This window comes from Oryx dammah, unplaced genomic scaffold (assembly GCF_014754425.2).
Source record: "Oryx dammah isolate SB20612 unplaced genomic scaffold, SCBI_Odam_1.1 HiC_scaffold_22, whole genome shotgun sequence".
In the NCBI taxonomy this organism is placed as follows: domain Eukaryota; kingdom Metazoa; phylum Chordata; class Mammalia; order Artiodactyla; family Bovidae; genus Oryx; species Oryx dammah.
In genome coordinates this window covers 21,801,865-21,819,666 of record NW_024070206.1, presented here as the reverse complement: position 1 = coordinate 21,819,666, position 17,802 = coordinate 21,801,865, and the positions used below count along the sequence as shown (strand labels likewise).

Genomic DNA, 17,802 nt, shown 5'->3' with positions numbered 1-17,802 from the left:
ATGCTGGAGAGGGTGTGAAGAAAAGGGAATGCTCCTGCATTGTTGGTGGGAATGTAAATTGATACAGTCACTATGGAAGATGGTACGGAGAGTCCTTAAAAAACTAAGAATAAAACCACCATACGACCCAGCAATCAATCCCACTCCTAGGCATATACCCTGGTGGCTCAGAAGGTAAAGCATCTATCTACAATGCAGGAGGCCTGGGTTCGATCCCTGGGTTGAAAAGATTCCCTGGAGAAGGAAATGGCAACCCACTCCAGTACTATTGCCTGGAAAATCTCACAGATGGAGGAGCCTGGCAGGCTACAGTCCATGGGGTTGCAGTCAGACATGACTGAGTGCCTTGACTTTCTTTCTTTCACTTAGGCACATACCCTGAAGAAAACAGGGTTGAAAAATACACATCCATCCCATTGTTCATTGCAGCACTATTTACAATAGCTAGAACATGGAAGCAACCTAGACGCCCGTTGACAGATGAATGGATAAAGTTGTGGTCCATATACACAAGGGAATATTACTCAGCCATAAAAAGGAACACATTTGAGTCAGTTCTAATGAGGTGGATGAACCTAGAACCTATTATACAGAGTGAAGTGAGTCAGAAAGAGAAAGATAAATATCATATTCCAATGCACATACATGGAATCTAGAAAAATGGTTCTGAAGAATGTATTTACAGGGCAGCAATGGAGAAACAGACATAGAGAATAGACTTATGGACATGGGGAGAGGGGAGGAAAGGGTGAGATGTATGGAGAGAGTAAAACATGGAAACTTACATTACCATATGTAAAATAGATAGCCAATAGGAATTTGCTGTATGGCTCAGGGAACTTAAACAGGGGCTTTGTATCAACCAAGAGGGGTGGCATGGGGAGGAAGATGGGAGGGAGATTCAAAAGGGAGGGGATTTATGTATACCTATGGCTGATTCATGTTGAGGTTTGACAGAAAACAATGAAATTCTGTAAAGCAATTATCCTTCAATAAAAAATAAATTAAAAATATGCTATATACACACGGTGGAATATTACTCAACCTTAAGAAAGAAAGGACACTAACACATACTCCATCATGGATGATCCTACAGGACCTTATGCCATGAAAAATAAGCCAGTCACAGACCGACCGATGCTGAATGATTCTGGTGACTCGAGTCGCCAGACCCATGCACACGGGAAGAAAAATGGTGGATGCCGGGAGCTGGGGAGAGAGGGCAGCTGGGAATTAGTATTTAATAGGTACAGAGCTTGTTTTGCAAGATGGAGTGAGTCTTGGAACTGGATGGTGGTGACGGTTGTACAACAGCGTGAATGTACCTCATACAGAGAACTGTACACTTAAAAACAGTTAAAATAGTAAGGGCTAACTAGCTATCTAGTTATGATGCTACTTCTTTTTTTAATCTTGCAAAATGCTCTGTTAGGTTAGGTCTTCTCAGAGCAAAGCTTTGTCTAGACCAGGCTCTGTCTTCCTGTGTTCTGCTTTCTGACTTGCTGAAGTCTATTTAACGTGCTTATGTGGCAAACAGTTGGTGCCCTCTGCTGGAATACAACCAACAGTGTTACTTGTTCACTGTACAAACTGGAGCTTAAATTCTTGATAAAGAAATGAAAGTATTCATGTTGTTGTTGTTTAGTTGCTAAGTTATGTCCGACTCTTTTTTCAACCCCATCGACTGTAGCCAGCCAGGCTCCTCTGTCCCTGGGATTGCCCAGGCAAGAATACTGGAGTAGGTTGCCATTCCCTTCTCCAGGGGATCTTCTCGACCCAGGGATGGAACTCTCTTTTCCTACATTGGCAGGTGGGTTCTTTACCACTGAGGCACAGGGAAAGCCCATGGAAGTATTCATACGCCACTCTAATCTATGATAGTCTATAATGATAGTTTTTAAAAGTTTAAAATGCAAAACATGAAGTATTATCAGGCGATCAACAGAACATCTCAAAAGTTTCATTAAAAAAACTTAAAAGAGCCAGTGATTTCAATTTACATTTTAAACTATTTAATGGAGGTATTTGTTGTACACATGGTTTTAGTTAAACATAAACAAAAACGTTCTCTCTGGAAACACTGAACCTGAGTTGGAAATGAAATCTGAACTGTAAAGATTTTAGTTCACAAAATAATTCTCCTCAAAATATAAATGATGGTTGCCAACCGAGGCACTCCCCAAAGTTCAGGACTCACTCCCAGGACAGGAATGAGGGAAAACTCCTTGCAGGTTGAAAGCTGTGCTCAAGTCGAAGGACTGTACTTGCGGGCCCTTAGTCAGAGTGAGCCTCCGCACACAGCCCCGGAAGGAGGTCCGGCTGCTCAGACAGTTCTGCTTCACATCAGCTGTTTAGGAAAGAAGAGAAAATAAATCTTGTTGTGTTAAAATGACATGAGGAGAGCAGTAGAAACGAAACTAACCGCTTGTGGTTTCCACATCAAGAGTAGAAGACTATTTTTCCATATAAGTGGCTTCAGTGATAGCATAATTTATAGAAAACTATTAATAAACAATAATTTTAAGGCATAGTTGTGACTTGTCATAAAAGGGATTTTTATCTTATTGACATTTGTATTAATTACTTGGAGAATCTGAAAAGCGACGTGAGAGGGTAAGACACATGTTTGTCCTCTAAAATGATTACCGACCTGTAAAATGATTCCCACTTCCGGGCATCATTTGAGATTTCTGTCAGTAAAGTCACCCAGCTTACTATACACCATACCCGATGTTCTCAGAGTGCTACCCAATAATCGGCTTCCGCGTGCAAGCATGCTAAGTGACTTCAGTCGTGTCTGACTCTGTCAGACCCCGTGGACTGTAGTCCGCCAGGCTCCTCTGTTCATGGGATTCTCCAGGCAAGAATACTGGAGTGGGTTGCTATGCCCTCTTTCAGAGGATCTTCCCAACCCAGGGATTGAACCCGCATCTCTTACGTTAGCAGGTAGGTTTTTTGTTTTCTTTTGTTTTTTTAACCACTAGTGCCACCTGGGAAGCCCCGATCAACTTATATATGCAGATTATTTTGATTTTTACAAAAATTCTTAGGTATTTGGAATAGACCTAAAATGGCAAAGGATTTGTCACCCAAACCATGTATCTTTCTTCACCCCTATTCTTTATTCCCCCGAATAAGACTTCCCCCAGAGGCAATGCCCCCCGAAAAGTGAGCAGAGTACACATCACACGCACCAGGATAGCCGCCGACATAAATGGGATCGTTGGTGTCAGCGGAGGTGGACTGGGTGTGCGGACTTTCCGCTCGAACCGCGTTCCCGTCGACAATCAGAACCACTCGATGCTTGCTCTTGTTTGCCTGAAGGGTGTGCCATCTCCCATCGCAGAGCCTACTGGGAGCTTTGGGCTCGTACGTGGCTGTTATCCTCCCAGCACCGTTGTTAACGTGAAATGAGAGCTAAACAAATGAGACATAATCCAATACCTCGGTGAATTTTTTCCTATTCAAGGAACACAGTCCATTCACACGATGTTCTTAGAGTGGATAAAATCAGAGCATTCTGCTAAAAGGGAGGGCTACCTATGAAAATGTTGGCTTAAAGCTCAACATTCAGAAAACAAAAATCATGGCATCCAGTCCCATCACTTCATGGGAAATAGATGGGGAAACAGTGGCAGACTTTATCAGGCTCCAGAATCACTGCAGATGGTGACTGCAGCCAGTCATGAAATTAAAAGACGCTTACTCCTTGGAAGGAAAGTTATGACCAACCTAGACAGCATATTAAAAAGCAGAGACATTACTTTGCCAACAAAGGTCCGTCTAGTCAAGGCTATGGTTTTTCCAGTGGTCATGTATGGATGTGAGAGTTGAACTATAAAGAAAGCTGAGTGCCAAAGAATTGATGCTTTTGAACTGTGGTGTTGGAGAAGACTCTTGAGAGTCCCTTGGACTGCAAGGAGATCCAACCAGTCCATCCTAAAGGAAATCAGTCCTGAATATTCATTGGAAGGACTGATGTTGAAGCTGAAATTCCAATACTCTGGCCACCTGATGTGAAGAACTGACTCATTTGAAAAGACCCTGATGCTGGGAAAGACTGAAGGTGGGAGGAGAAGGGATTGACAGAGGATGAGATGGTTGGATGGCATCACGAGCTCAATGGACATGAGTTTGAGTAAACTCTAGGAGTTGGTGATGGACATGGAGGCCTGGCGTGCTGCAGTCCATGGGGTCACAAAGAGTCAGATATGACTGAGCAACTGAACTGAACCTATGAAAAACAAACAGTGGTTTTGTAAGACAGTGTCCTAAGGATTCTGATGCTAGCCTATTCCCAAGGCTTCAGAAGGGAAAACGGCCACCACCATGGGAGCAAACCTGAGCCACAATCTTAGTGATGAATCCTCAAATCAGTGTCGTATTTTCAGCATGACAGGAGCCCATGGGTCTACTAAGAAAGTCAGTTCACAGCTGTTGCGATAGCACCTGTGAAGGAACATTTACTAACTCCCTCCTGAAAAACCATGGATACTCTACTACCCCAGGTGGTAGCACAAAAAATCTGAGACCTGCAGAAGGTGGGAAGGAAACACTAAGCATCCTATTTTCAGCTTCTTATGCTGTATGTGAAGCTTTGCTGTTGTTCTTTAGTCACTTCAGTCGTGTCTGATTCTTGGTGATCCCCTGGACTGTAGCCCACCAGGCTCCTCTGTCCATGGGATTTCCCAGGCAAGAACAGTGGAGTGGGTTGCTATTTCCTACTCCAGAGGATCTTCTTAACTCAGGAATTGAACCTGTGTCTCCTGCATTGCAGGCAGATTCTTGACCACTGAGTCACTGGGGAAGTCCTTTTTTAGGATTATCTATTTTAAAATACTAACTGAATCTTTTCTCCATTCTATGAAAGTGAATAATTAGAAATTTGGATCTAGATATTTCTACTGTTTCTCAACTGCTCTCTCTGACACTGGGATGAGATGTGGGTGGGGGGTGAGGGGGCATCCAGATTAAGCATCCACCTTTCCATCTACAATCTCCAGTCCAATGGCATCCACTTTGGCGCTGCTGATCCCCAGGAGGACGCCGTTCTCCGACGAGGTACGGAACTCCAGCGTGATGTTCACGTCGGATCGCACTTTGTAGCCTTCTCTGACTGAAACACACAAGGAAGACACTCATTTGGTGATGGGGCCTGCCTGATGCACGAAGGCACAGGCTCAGAGAGGCCAGGGGCTGGGCTGGCTGGCTGGCTGTGCTTTGGGGCTCCTGATGAGGGTCAGGAGACTTAGCTCCAGCTCCTTCTCAGGGTCCAGCTCCAGCCTCACCAGCAAGTCTCTTCCACCCCCGAGCCTCGGCTTGCACCTCCGTAGGATGAAGTGATGCTTTTAAAGAAAACACACAACCAGCTGGACTGAGCCTGGCTAGAGCTGAGGTGGGCACATGCTTTTATCCAGAGCCACGTAGGTAAAACTGAGAAGGGATTTGGTCCATGTAATAGGGTCATCATCCACCCAAACAGTAGAGCGCTTTACTTTCCCAGGACCCACTAGCCGGTGTGTCATCGTTTGCTGAGTCTGTCAAGTGTGTTAGACTCCACACTATGCATTTTTTTTTAAGTGGGGTTTTAATTGAATGAATTTTTCATTCAGGTGATAAAAAAGCTGGGCTAAGTTAGGGATATTAGCAATAGCAGGCAGTTGTTATCTATGGGGCCCAGGGCTGAAGGAAAAGTGGGAGGTGGTGTTACCAGAAGCACAGAGCGCAAGAGAAAAGCCTGCTGGCTTTTCCTCTCCTCCCTCCCAACCTCCATCTTCCACCAGAGCCTCCCTGGAAGCCCCCGGCAAAGGAGCCAGAAATTAGTTCCCTGCGATAGGAAATGGAACAGGGGCCAGGGGAGCACCGTTTGAGTGCAAACAGGAGTCAGCCGGCAAGATGCTGTTGTTTAGTCCCTACGTCGTGTCAGATTCCTTGCGATTTCACGGACCGTAGCCCGCCAGGCTCCTCTGTCCATGGGATTCTCCAGGCAAGAATACTGGAATGGGTTCACGCCCTCCCCCAGGGGATCTTCCTGATCCAGAGATCAAACCCACATCCCCTGCTTGGCAGGCGGATTCTTTACCACTGAACCACCAGGTTTAGCCAGCCAATCAAGCATCTGAAGTGGGAGAGCACGTAAGATATATAACAAGGGCTACTTCTAAGCCTTGAGGAATTTCCATCCTAAAGCATTTTCGAGATTTAAATTCCTCTACTTACAACTCATGAATATTTCAACAGTCTAAACAGAGTTAATTTTTTCATCAAAACTGAGTTGCACTTGGCTGGCTGGTCCAGACATTTTACAGTGCTGGTTTTGAATTCAAAGGTCTTTATTAACCTGAACAGTGACAGCTTTTGCCTTATGTAAATCTGGGGCCAGGACAGATGACACCAGGACCACATGTTGCCGTCTGGAGGGCCACCTCTCCTGGTGAGAGAAGGCCATCTGGGTACCATGACAGGTGAGCAGGTTTTTACACAAGATGCTGAGAATCCAGAATTCGTGGTCTCACTGCAGCTTGTGCAGCGGGTCCTGTCCTATCAGATGATTCCTGGATCCTTATCATCTTAGACTGCAGGGCATCCCAGAGACTGCCTGTGAGATGGTTGATCGTACATACCGAGGGCTGCATATCCACTGCCTTCAAAGAAAGTTCCTTCCTGGGCCACGGCATAGCACCTGGTCACTGCAAACGCAGACACGGGGCTGTCTGTGTCCAGCTTCTGGCCGTTCACTGTCACCTCCCCGAGGCAGGCAGGGATGCTACGAGTGATCTAAGTGAAACGATGCAGGAGTAGGTGACGGTGAGGACAAGAGAAGAACAGCACACACTGTTCCCACCCTTCAACACAACACAGTAAAACACTGTCTTTTGGTTTTAAAAATCCAGTGGCCACCATACTTCACATGAAGGTCTAACTTTAAATAAATTTATATTAAAAAAAAAAAAACCGAAACCATAAAAGAAAAAAAAATAGAATTTGCCTGTGGGGGGGAATAAATAAAAGTGTTTATCAATAAAGTATGAAATTCAGTTTAAAAAAAGCTACTATAATATAGTTAAAAGGGTTTTCTATTGAGTAAATATTGTGGAATCAAGACTGTGGAGTGGGGCTTCCCTGGGGGCTCAGGGGTAGAGAATCCACGTGCCAGTGAAGGAGACACAGGTTCGATCCCCGGTTGGGAAGACCCCACATGCCATGGAGCAGCTAAGCCCGTGTGTCACACAACTATTGAGCCAGTGCTTTAGAACCGGGGGGCTGCAACTACCAAAGCCCGTGCGTCCTAGAGCCTGTGCTCCGCAACAGGAGGAGCCACTGCAATGAAGCCCGTGCCCCACAACCAGAGAGCGGCCCCCTCTTGCTACAACCAGAGAAAAGCCCAGGCGCAGCAACAAAGACCCTGCACAGCCGAAAATGATAAATGAAAAATCAGGAAAAAGAAAAAGACTGTGGAGTGTTCTAACCTGCAAATACCAATTTGCTGGACTTTTCCTGAGTTGCACTGGGGCTAAATGCCTGTGGGAAGGGAACTGTTAGTTCGCTAACCAACAGGAAGGCAGGCTGGGCTTCAAGGAGAAGCCCCAACACACAGTCGAGGGATGTGGTTCCAAATGTTTCCATTTTGTGGCCAAGCTCCAGACCCAAAAACGCAATTTAAACATAAATACATTCCTCCACAAGACAAACAACAACCACAATAAAGGTAAAAATGGGCCTACGGAGAAAACGCTGCTTACGTTTCCAATGTTCCTGGCCCTGTACTCGGAGGGGAGGCCTCCGAGGTACAGCTTTCCTTCCACGTCTAGCGTGGTGGCATCTCCCACCGTGGTCACCACGGGCGATTCCTGGCTGTCGACCGTCATGAAGCCCCTCCTTTTAAAGTACTCTGTCTTGACCTAGAGCGATCCGAAGACAGGAGTCATTTCTAAGGAATCTGAGAAAATAACAGCTGTTTGCAGCATCTGTTCATTGCAGGAGTAATAACCCGAATGGAACCCTCAAGAACGGCTCACGTGTTTGCACCTCCAAGGTTGAGAGGAGGCTGAGCCTGGAGCAGGTTAGCACAGGACCTGCTGGAGAGTCCCCGTCACAGCAACACGGAGGCCAGGACATCAGGTTGGGCCCATTCACGCCACCCATGGGCTTGGTTTACTTCTCGTCAAACCAAGAACATATCTGGTAAATGAACATTTCATTCATTCTACCAATGTTTGCTGCGTGCCTACTGTCATGCACTGAATGAGCCCTTGAGGGTATTTCAGGAAGCAGAAAAGGCTGTGCCCCTCAGGAGCCTACATTCTATGGGGCAGATATCAGACACAGAGCAAGCTGGAGGTTGATCCCACTACTGTGAAATGGAGTGGACACGAGGGGCTGGTGGATCAGAGCTCAGCACAAGTGACGCCACCTTCCCGAGAGCCTACCGTGTGCCACTGGCCGTCGCTGAGCAGTGCGGGGTGTGAGACCTTGGTCCTGCCCTTCCCAAGGTCGAAGGTGAAATGGAGGCGGCCCGCGTGCAGCTGGAGCGCAGCGGAGTCCACCTGGTTCTGGTGAGCCATGTAGTACACCAGGCCGCTGGAGGCGAACGTGCGGATGCTCAGCTGAACTGAGAGCCTGGAGGGAGGCGAGGGCTCTCAGGAAGGAACACGCTCTCACTGTCTCTCTTTAAATTCAAAGAGCCCAGTAAGTGTTTCAACATCTGTTTTGAACATCTCAGGTCATCCATCCCTTCACTGACCTATCTATTCATTCACTCATGGTAACTGCCTACCTCCGTCTGCCAGGAATCTTCCTAGGAGCAGAGGATCAAGCAGTGAACAGAGGAGGGTCCCTTTCTCCCCAAAACTAACATCAGAAATATACCACAGAGTTAAAACTGGGTCACGTGGAGGCCAGTGGAGAAGGGGGCTAATGAGCTGTGGCAAAAAATGGTGATGATGGCAAGGAAGCCGGAGGGCTCAGAGGTCTTGATGGGGGTGAGCAGCTGCTGGAGAGAGAAGTAAGGAGGAGAGAGAGGTGGTTAGCAGGATGCTTAAAGCAGAGATTGTGCAGGTGGGGTAGGTACTTAGGAAGTGCTCAGCGGTGTGACCACGGGGAGAAGGCAGCCAGGGAGGAATGAGGGAAAGACCTCTGACAGATTGGAGCCAGAGGACCTCAAAGATCAGGGGCTGGGAAGCTGCCAAGCTCATGGGGACTGCAGGCAGGAGCCAAGGGGCAGTGACCCCAGATGGCGGCAACAGAGGCATAGAACACTGCAGAGCCGAGGGCGTGGACTGCAGGGCTGAGACCCACAGGAGGACAGGGAGGCCTGTGGGTCCTGAGGAGCCTCAGCCACAAGCCCTCTGGGATGTGAGCCAGCATTCCCGGTTGGAGAAGGCTGCCTGGGACAGCCAGGGGTGAAGAGCAGAGGGAACGCGCAGGCTGGCATGTGTGTGGCTCCAGGAATTTGGGGTCATGATGATAGAGCTGGAGGGGCCGTTTCTGCAGATTAGTGAATGCTTCCTGTAGAATGGGGTTCAGCGTCCAGATAACAGCTTCAGGGGACTTGGGCTTCCAGAAGGAAGAGGGGTTTAGGTAGCCAGGGCTCTCCTCCACACCCCCAGAGAAGCAGCCACCCACCATCATCAAGACAGGGTCCAGACAAACCACAAAACCCGGCCGAGCCACGCTGGCACATCTGAGCCTCACAGAAGCTGCGTTTCTCTTTGCCTCTCACTGCCGCCACGTGGTGGCAAGCTGAACACTCCAAAGTGTTCATTTCTCGTGAAACACGAGAAGGTTCTTCCGGAAAAGACTCACTGCTGAAGAATATGCCCTGGATTCTTCTAGCAATGAGCCATCTCGTGAGGACATTAGAGCATCGCCTACCTCTTTCGGACAGCCAGCTGGTTAAAAGGTAGCACCAAGTGGCTGCCTTCTGCGAGGCCTAACTGGAGGGCGTTGGGCACGTATTCTGGGGGCCTTTCTGTGGCGCACAGTTCCTGTAAGAGATACACACGGCTCACAGCCATGCAAGGCCAGGCCCGCCATCCCTGCCTTTCCCCACACCCTGCAACACAAACATGTCTTTCCACGAAGGAAACATCTCAGAAGCAAGGGTGTCAGAGCACCAGCAACACAAACACACCAGCAACACAAACACACCAGCAACACAAACACACCAGCACTGCCTTTACCTTCCTGGCTGTTAATTCCACACCCCTCTGTCTCTCTTAGAAGGCAATTAGAGCTTCTGTTTTTTTACCTCAACCCCACTCAAGTTCACCAAACTCCCATGAATTTTCATCAGGTCCAAAGGGCAAAGACCTTGCTTGTGCCCCAAATGCCCACTCCCTCAAAAAAAAAAAAAAAAAAACTGCTCTGGGGGGGCCTGAGGGGTCAGCGGCTGCAGGAACAGCTGGCCCACGGGCAGCAGGAGACTGTACGTGCCCACAGGGGACAGGCCAAGGTGGTTCCTCCTGGACAGGAGCGAGGTGTAGCCAGGAGGAGCCGGGCTGGAGGGCAGGTGACCTGGGTCCAGGCTGAGTAAGGCCGTAGACTCAGTTTCCCAGGTCGGTGGATGGAGACTACCGATACCACCACCCTGAACTCAGAGACAGGTCTTGCTCTGTACAACTGAGCCATTTGCTTCATCAGAGCATGAGTTTTCAACCAAGGAAGCAGAGAAATCATCAAACGGAAAGGAAAGTGAAAGCTAACAAGGGCTTCCCTAGTGGCTCAGATGGTAAAGAATCTGCCTGCAATTCAGGAGACACGAGTTCGATCCCTGGGTAGGGAAGATCCCTCGGAGAAAGGAATTGCAACCCACCCACTCCAGTATTCTTGCCTGGAGAATCCCATGGACAGAGGAGCCTGGCGGGCTACAGTCCATGGGGTCACAAAGATTCAGACACGACTGAGCGACTAACACTAGACTGCATAATGGAAGGGCCTTCTTACTGGACTTGGTAAAGGCTGGGGCTCTGGCGGGAGCTCTCCGTCCTCTCGGTAGACAGCTAGTTTTGGCCTCTCTGAGAGTGAGCAGGAGTCCAGGTCTGCGTGTTCATAGTCGGTGGCACTCGTGAAATCCAGAAGTCTAGACACAAAGCGTTTCAGAATCAATGATGATAATACAAGCCAACACATGCACCAAGGTCACAGGATTACTGAACACTTAAAACCCATTAAAAAATACTAATACGATACTCTTAAGAGGAACCGAATCGACCGTCTTCCACAATGGCTAGAAGCCCATGTGCATGCTCACTCTCCTCAGTCGCGTCCGACTCTGAGACCCCGTGGACTGTAGCCCACCAGGCTCCTCTGTCCATAGAATTCTCCAGGCAAGGATATTGGAGTGGGTGGCTATGCCCTCCTCTAGGGGATTTTCCTGACCCAAGGATAGAACCCACATGTCCTAAGTCTCCTGCATTGGCAAGAAGGTTCTTTACCACTAGCACCACCCGTGGAACTAATGCCTAGGGTTTCTTTTCTTTCTCATGCATGATGACCAGACTGTCCATCATTCTAGTTCAGTAAAGTCCATCTGGGGGGACTTTCATGATAAAACATGGGATCCACTTATTATCTGGGAACTTGCAGAATTTGAGGTCAGCTCCAATGGCAAAATTAGACTGTAGATTAGTGTCGGTACTGGGTATTGAAAGATCAGGATGGGCACAGTCAGGCTGAGAGTACAGTCATACTTACTCCATGTTAAAGACCAGGTTTCGGATACAGCCATGGAACGAGCTTCTCATCTTGAGCATGGGTGTCCCCTCACCCTTTGGAATGCCCCCAACGTACAGGCTGGACACATTTATGGTCTTGCTTTCTGCTGATGGGCCCAACTTCATTTCCACAGGAGTTGTCTCATCCACTTGAACAGTGACAACTCTAAAGAGTCAAAGGAGAAAATAAAGGTTTTTAAATACAATGAAACATCACTGTCCATTTTATTCCAGCAAGTTCTTACTAATAAAAGTTTTCCCTGGAAGAAATTTTTTAACACGAAATTTAACATGTGTGAATAAAAAAAGGCAACTCTTGAACATGAAAAGAGACAGCTGAACATTTTCCCAAAATGAATGTAATGTGATTAAACATTATTCAGTTCGAGTGCTTTTTGGAGAAAGTGAAAGTGAAAGTGAAGTCGCTTAGTCGTGTCCAACTCTTTGCAGCCCCATGGGCTGTAGCCCATTAGGCTCCTCCATCCGTGGATTTCTCCAGGCAAGAGTACTGGACTGGGTTGCCATTTCCTTCCCCAGGGGATCTTCCCGACCCAGGGATCGAACCCGGGTCTCCCACATTGTAGGCAGATGCTTTACCGTCTGAGCCACCAGGGAAGTCCTTTATTTCTTTATCTGTGACAAAATGTCCAGTGTGTTTTTAAAACATTTGGTCCATAGTTTTTGAGGGAGATTAATATAGATATGTTACTCTATTTACTACTATTTACATTTTACTATTTGCATTGTTGCTATTTACTATTATACCATTCACTATTAAAATTTGCTTCTTGGGTGGCTCAGCGGTAAAAAATCCGCCTGCCATACAGGAGAGGCAGGTTCAAGCCCTGGGTTAGGAAGATCCCCTGAAGGAGAAAATGGCAACCCACTCCAATATTCCTGCTTGGAAAATCCCAGGGACGGAGGAGCCTCGCAGGCTACAGACTGTGGGTTCAATCGCAAAGAGTCAGACACAGTTGAGCACACTACAGTTATTTACTATTTTCCCATTCACTATTAGAATTTACTAACACTGTAATGGTATTTGACACAGAATTTCTCCAACTAAAGACAATTTATGCTGGGCCCCACGAAAGGGCGGGGTTAAGGTTGTTCAATTATGAAAAATCTGCAAATGTCTTATTACAAAGCAAATGAAATTGATTTCCAAGGAGGTCTTCCAGCAAGCTTCTAGAATTATATTGGAACTCTAAAAACTGAATGTTAATGACATCATACTAATTATCCCAATCATTTCACTGCATAGAGCCCCATACAAGCGTCCTACTGGGGAACCTTCATAAGGTAAGGCAAATACCTTCCGCTCCTTATCATGGAGATGGAATGCTCTTGACCATCACCATAGGTGCCTGTGGGAGCATGCAGGAGAGCTCTTCTCAGGCTGGTTCCGTCCCCAGGGTTAACATGCACTTCAACGTGGCCTTCAATTAGCATGATGGACCAGAAGGGCTAGGAAGGAGACACAGAGAATTCCCATAGAAAAGACATTACTATAGGATTTAAAGAATTATCATCTGATGAAGGCAATGTGGCTGTATTAGTGCCAAGAAAGCAGCTCCTTAAAAATATTACCATGTGACAGAACTGTTTTCTACTTCGTATGCTACTTTCTAATCTCTGCTCACATAATTTACTTTCTGCATTAGGCTGTTATCACTAACCACATCAAAGATTTCCACTTCTGCACAGTCTTCACACTTACTTATTGCTACGTTACGTACTAACCAATAGTCATGCTGTAAGTCACTGATCTATTTCCCCCTTTCCCCAGGTTTACTGAGACATAATTGACATATACCACTGTATTAGCCTTAGGTATATAACACAGCCATTGGATATTTGAATATATCACAAAATGATCACCACAATGAGCTTAGTTAACATCGATCACCTCATATCGTTGCAACATCTTTTTCCTATGGTGAGAGCTTTTAAGACCCACTCTCTTAGCAACTTTCAAATGCAATATGGTGTTGTGACTATAGTCACCGTGCTGTACATCGCCCCTGATCTTGTCTTACAGCTGGACGTTTGCGCCTTTTGGCCCTCGCCACCCAATTCCCTCCTGCCCTTACAAACTCTGCTGACCAGCCGTCTGCTCTGTTTCTCTGAGTTGTCCTCTTTTAAAGTTTCCCCATATAAATGAGATCATACAGTGCTTGTCTTTCTCCATTTAACTTATTTCACGTAATGTAATGTCCTCGAGGGTCATACATGTTCATTCATAGTATTTCCTCCTATTTTATGGCTGAATAAAACTTCACTGAATAAACACACACACACACACACACACACACACACACACAGAGTGTCCATAAAATATCTTGCACAGTAGAGAGCCGTACTCTAAATTGTAGCTCTGTGACTTCTATTTCATTAATACAGTACATTAGCATTCTCTGAGTCTCTTCAAATTACGTAATATATAAAGTCTAAGGAGAGGAAAGGGTAAATATCACCTAATTTATTACAATCCGAGGTAGACACTAAATGTCTTTCTTCTCAGTGGCTGGACAAGGAAGATGGACTTTGCAACACAAAGACACCACTGACTCATGAAGGAAAACACATTCAGCAATGAACACGTTTCCTAAGTAAAAATGCGCGCCCCCCTAAACAACCAGGCACACGGCTAGAATACACGTTAGGACTAAGTCATCTTCCATCCAATGTTTCCTGAAGTCATTTCCTCCCTGAGCTCCTGGCTTGAGAGCCTCTGAGTCACTCACCCCATGGGCCTGACGATCAGCTGGCTTCTCACCACCCTGGCTCAGGGCAGCCAGGATGATGCCACTGCTGTTCCTGGTGGCAAATGTTGCCAACAACTCCGTGTCTGGTGACAGAGACTTGGGTGGCAATTCAACGTAGCCACCTCTCAAGAAGCTGACGCTTCGGACGGGCTGGTCAGAGAGGAGAGAAGAAAGCCCATCAGGTCCGCCGTGTGTGGAACCTCCCCAACCCAACCATCACCCAGAGGCTGCTGCTGTTTACCCCACCCCCTCTTTTCTATTCAATCCCCTGGTTTAGATCCTGTTGCCTTATGACATTAGTAAATCTACAGGCATTTGATTTACTTGTCCTAATATTATTACACTTCTCTCAATACTCATAAAACACTCCCCACCTCCAGTATACAGCCTTTCCTCACGCCATAGGAATTTCGGAGTAAATCAAAGGTCGATCTGGATATTTCCAGGTTTTTGATGCAGCCCACGTAGCTTTTGCTGGAGACACCTTTCCTGTAGGGAAGGACAGGAGAGCAGCAACAACAAAGTTTGGATCTTATAACTCCAGGTTTGAAAGAAGAAATAAAAACAAGGAAGATCTTCCAGGTGTCATTCTCAGAAATGTCTAGGTCTCCCTGTAAAAAGGCTACTGACCATGAGACGGTGAGAATTCAGGTCAAACATGTGCTCGCCTTATGACTAAAGAAAAGGATCAAATTTAGTGAGCAGAACTACCCAGATGGCCACAAAGAAGGCTGAACACCGAAGAATTGATGCTTTCAAACTGTGATGTTGGAGAAGACTCTTGAGAGCCCATTGGACACAAGAAGATCAAACCAGTCAATTGTAAAGGAAATCAACCCTGAATATTCATTGGAAGGACTGATGCTGAAGCTGCAGTTCCCTTTCTTTGGACACCTGATGCCAAGAGCTGACTCACTGGAAAAGACCCTGATGCTGGGAAAGACTGAAGGTGGGAGGAGAAGGGGGCGACAGAGGATGCGATGGTTGGATGGCATCACTGCCTCAATGGACATGAGTTTGAGCAAACTCCAGGAGATAATGAAGGACAGGGAAGCCTGGAGGGCTGCAGTTCATGGGGTCATAAAGAGTCAGTCAAAACTGAGCAACTGAACAACAACAACCTAGGTGGCTACCTAGACAAAAGCCTGCTTAATATTTTTAAGGGAAACTATTACAGTCATTACCATTTGGACGTACTCACCAAAACAGGGGCCAGTTATAAGAAAGACAGTGCACTGTCATAAGGAAATTACGGCTCATAGTTTACAGTTCAGTCTCTGGGAGCTCGGCTGCCTTGACTGCCAGCTGTGTATGCATTCTTTTTTTTTAATGGTGTGAAAGAAACGTCTCGCTTAATTTGTCCCCAATTCAAAATTACAAAATTGAGAACAGCAAACTACAGGAAGTTTATGTGAATTATTAAAGTCGCAAAGCTAAACAAGAATAAGAATCAGTGCACCTCTTCTCTGCTATCTCTAATCCAACTTGCTGATACTGGTCTTTCAGCTTTCACATACATTATTCACTCTAATCACACAAAAGGGGAATCCAGATAAGTTTGAAAAAAGCACGATCTTTTTTTTTTTTTGGTCTCCAAAGAGATTTTTCTAGTAGAAAGTCTGGACAGGAGAATGATGCGTGATGGAAAGTGAGGTCTCCAAATACTGCACAGTTACCATTTTTAGATGTTCTACAGGCAGTAAGTAGAACATCATAAATTTTACTACAAAAGGCTTTCTTTACTTCCCAAGTATATGGCATACTTGGAAATAAGTCCTGAATATTCACTGCAAGGACTGATGCTGGAGCTGAAGCTCCAATACGTGGGCCACCTGATGTGAAGAGCTGACTCTCTGGAAAAGACCCGGATGCTGGGAAAGATTGAGGGCAACAGGGGAAGAGGAAGGCAGAAGATGAGATGGTTAAATAGCATCGCCGATTCAATGGACACGAATCTGAGCAAAATCCAGGAGACAGTGAGGGACAGAGAGGCCTGGCATGCTGCAGTCCACGGGGTTGCAAAGAGTTGGACACAACTGGAAGACCAAACGACAAGAAACATGGCATACCAGTCAAAACAGGGTGCTACGGGCTCAGTTATGTTCTCTACCTCCTATCAAAAAAGATTTCGACTTTCTAACATCCTACTTTGACGTAGTATTCATAAGGTACTGAATGTAACCATACTGGGAAATAGGTCTTTGTGGTTGTAATCAAGTTAGGATGAGGTCATTAGGATAGGTTCTAATCCAGTACGAGTGGTGCCCTTATAAAAAGGGGAAATTTGGTCACAGAGAGACACAGAGGGAAGACAATGTGTCCACACAGACAAAGAATGCCACCTACAAGCTGAGGAATGCCTGAAGCTACCAGAAGCCCAGAGACAGCATGGAACAGATATCTTTCTCATGATCCTCAGAAGGAAGCAGCTCTGTGGACACCTGATTTCAGAATCGCAGGCTCCAGATACTGTAAGAGACATTTCTTATACATTTGTTAATCACTTCTGTTGTTTAAGCTGCCCGGTTTGTGGGATGTTGTTATGGAAACTAAAAGAGTAATTAGGGACACGACAATTCTGCAGTGTGGTATCATACCTCACCACCCTCGACCTCGGTAATCCACCCACATAAATTGGATCCTTATCCAGACGATTGAGGTCAGAAGATGCCCCTGGAGTCTCCCCTTGCTTGGTTTCTTTGTAGGTGGTGTTATAAGCGTCAATAACTGCTAGGAGCCCTAGAGGAGATCAAGGGGATAAGAAAATCATTTTCTACAGTAAAACAAAACACAGATGTCTCACAAAGTTCATTAACAAAGACATTCTTTTCCATCCTGCAAATTTGATCAAGGAATCCTCTTGACTGTTAAAGGGCAAATGAAAACCATCTTTACAAAAGTCAATAAATCCAGAATGCGCACGCTAAACAGCACCAGAATGTGTGAAAGAAAACGGAATCAACTTGATCCTTGATTCTAATTTAGCCTTTAATGTTAAATAATGCATTTACAAAAGTGAAAGTTCCTCATTCCTGTCCAACTCTTTGCAACCCCAAGGACTATACAGTCCATGGAATTCTCCAGGCCAGAATACTGGAGTGGATAGCCTTTCCCATCTCCAGGCGATCTTCCCAGCCCAGGGATCAAATCCAGGTCTCCCAAATTGCAGGGGGATTCTCAGCTGAGCCACCAGGGAAGCCAAAGAATATTGGAGTGAGTAGCGTATCCCTTCTCCAGTGGATCTTCCCGACCCAGGAACCAAGCCGGGGTCTCCTGCATTGCAGGGGAATTCTTTACCAACTGAGCTACCAGGGGAAGCC

At 46.3% G+C, this 17,802-nt stretch overlaps 1 protein-coding gene across 1 annotated transcript in view; it reads right to left on the bottom strand.

Annotated features, from left to right (window-relative positions):
* Nucleotides 1–1,989: 1,989 nt before the first annotated feature.
* The window catches only part of LAMA1 (laminin subunit alpha 1), a 125,985-nt gene continuing 110,172 nt past the window's right edge, over nt 1,990–17,802 (bottom strand). The window contains exons 51-63 of the mRNA XM_040264649.1: nt 17,080–17,221; nt 14,857–14,971; nt 14,462–14,632; nt 13,030–13,181; nt 11,695–11,880; nt 10,945–11,080; nt 9,874–9,986; nt 8,430–8,619; nt 7,743–7,901; nt 6,624–6,777; nt 4,983–5,116; nt 3,195–3,417; nt 1,990–2,347 (exon numbers count right to left, since the gene is read on the bottom strand). Coding sequence (XP_040120583.1) covers nt 2,187–2,347; nt 3,195–3,417; nt 4,983–5,116; nt 6,624–6,777; nt 7,743–7,901; nt 8,430–8,619; nt 9,874–9,986; nt 10,945–11,080; nt 11,695–11,880; nt 13,030–13,181; nt 14,462–14,632; nt 14,857–14,971; nt 17,080–17,221 — 2,036 coding nt within the window. The 3' untranslated portion in view covers nt 1,990–2,186. The remainder of the gene's footprint in view (nt 2,348–3,194; nt 3,418–4,982; nt 5,117–6,623; nt 6,778–7,742; nt 7,902–8,429; nt 8,620–9,873; nt 9,987–10,944; nt 11,081–11,694; nt 11,881–13,029; nt 13,182–14,461; nt 14,633–14,856; nt 14,972–17,079; nt 17,222–17,802) is intronic.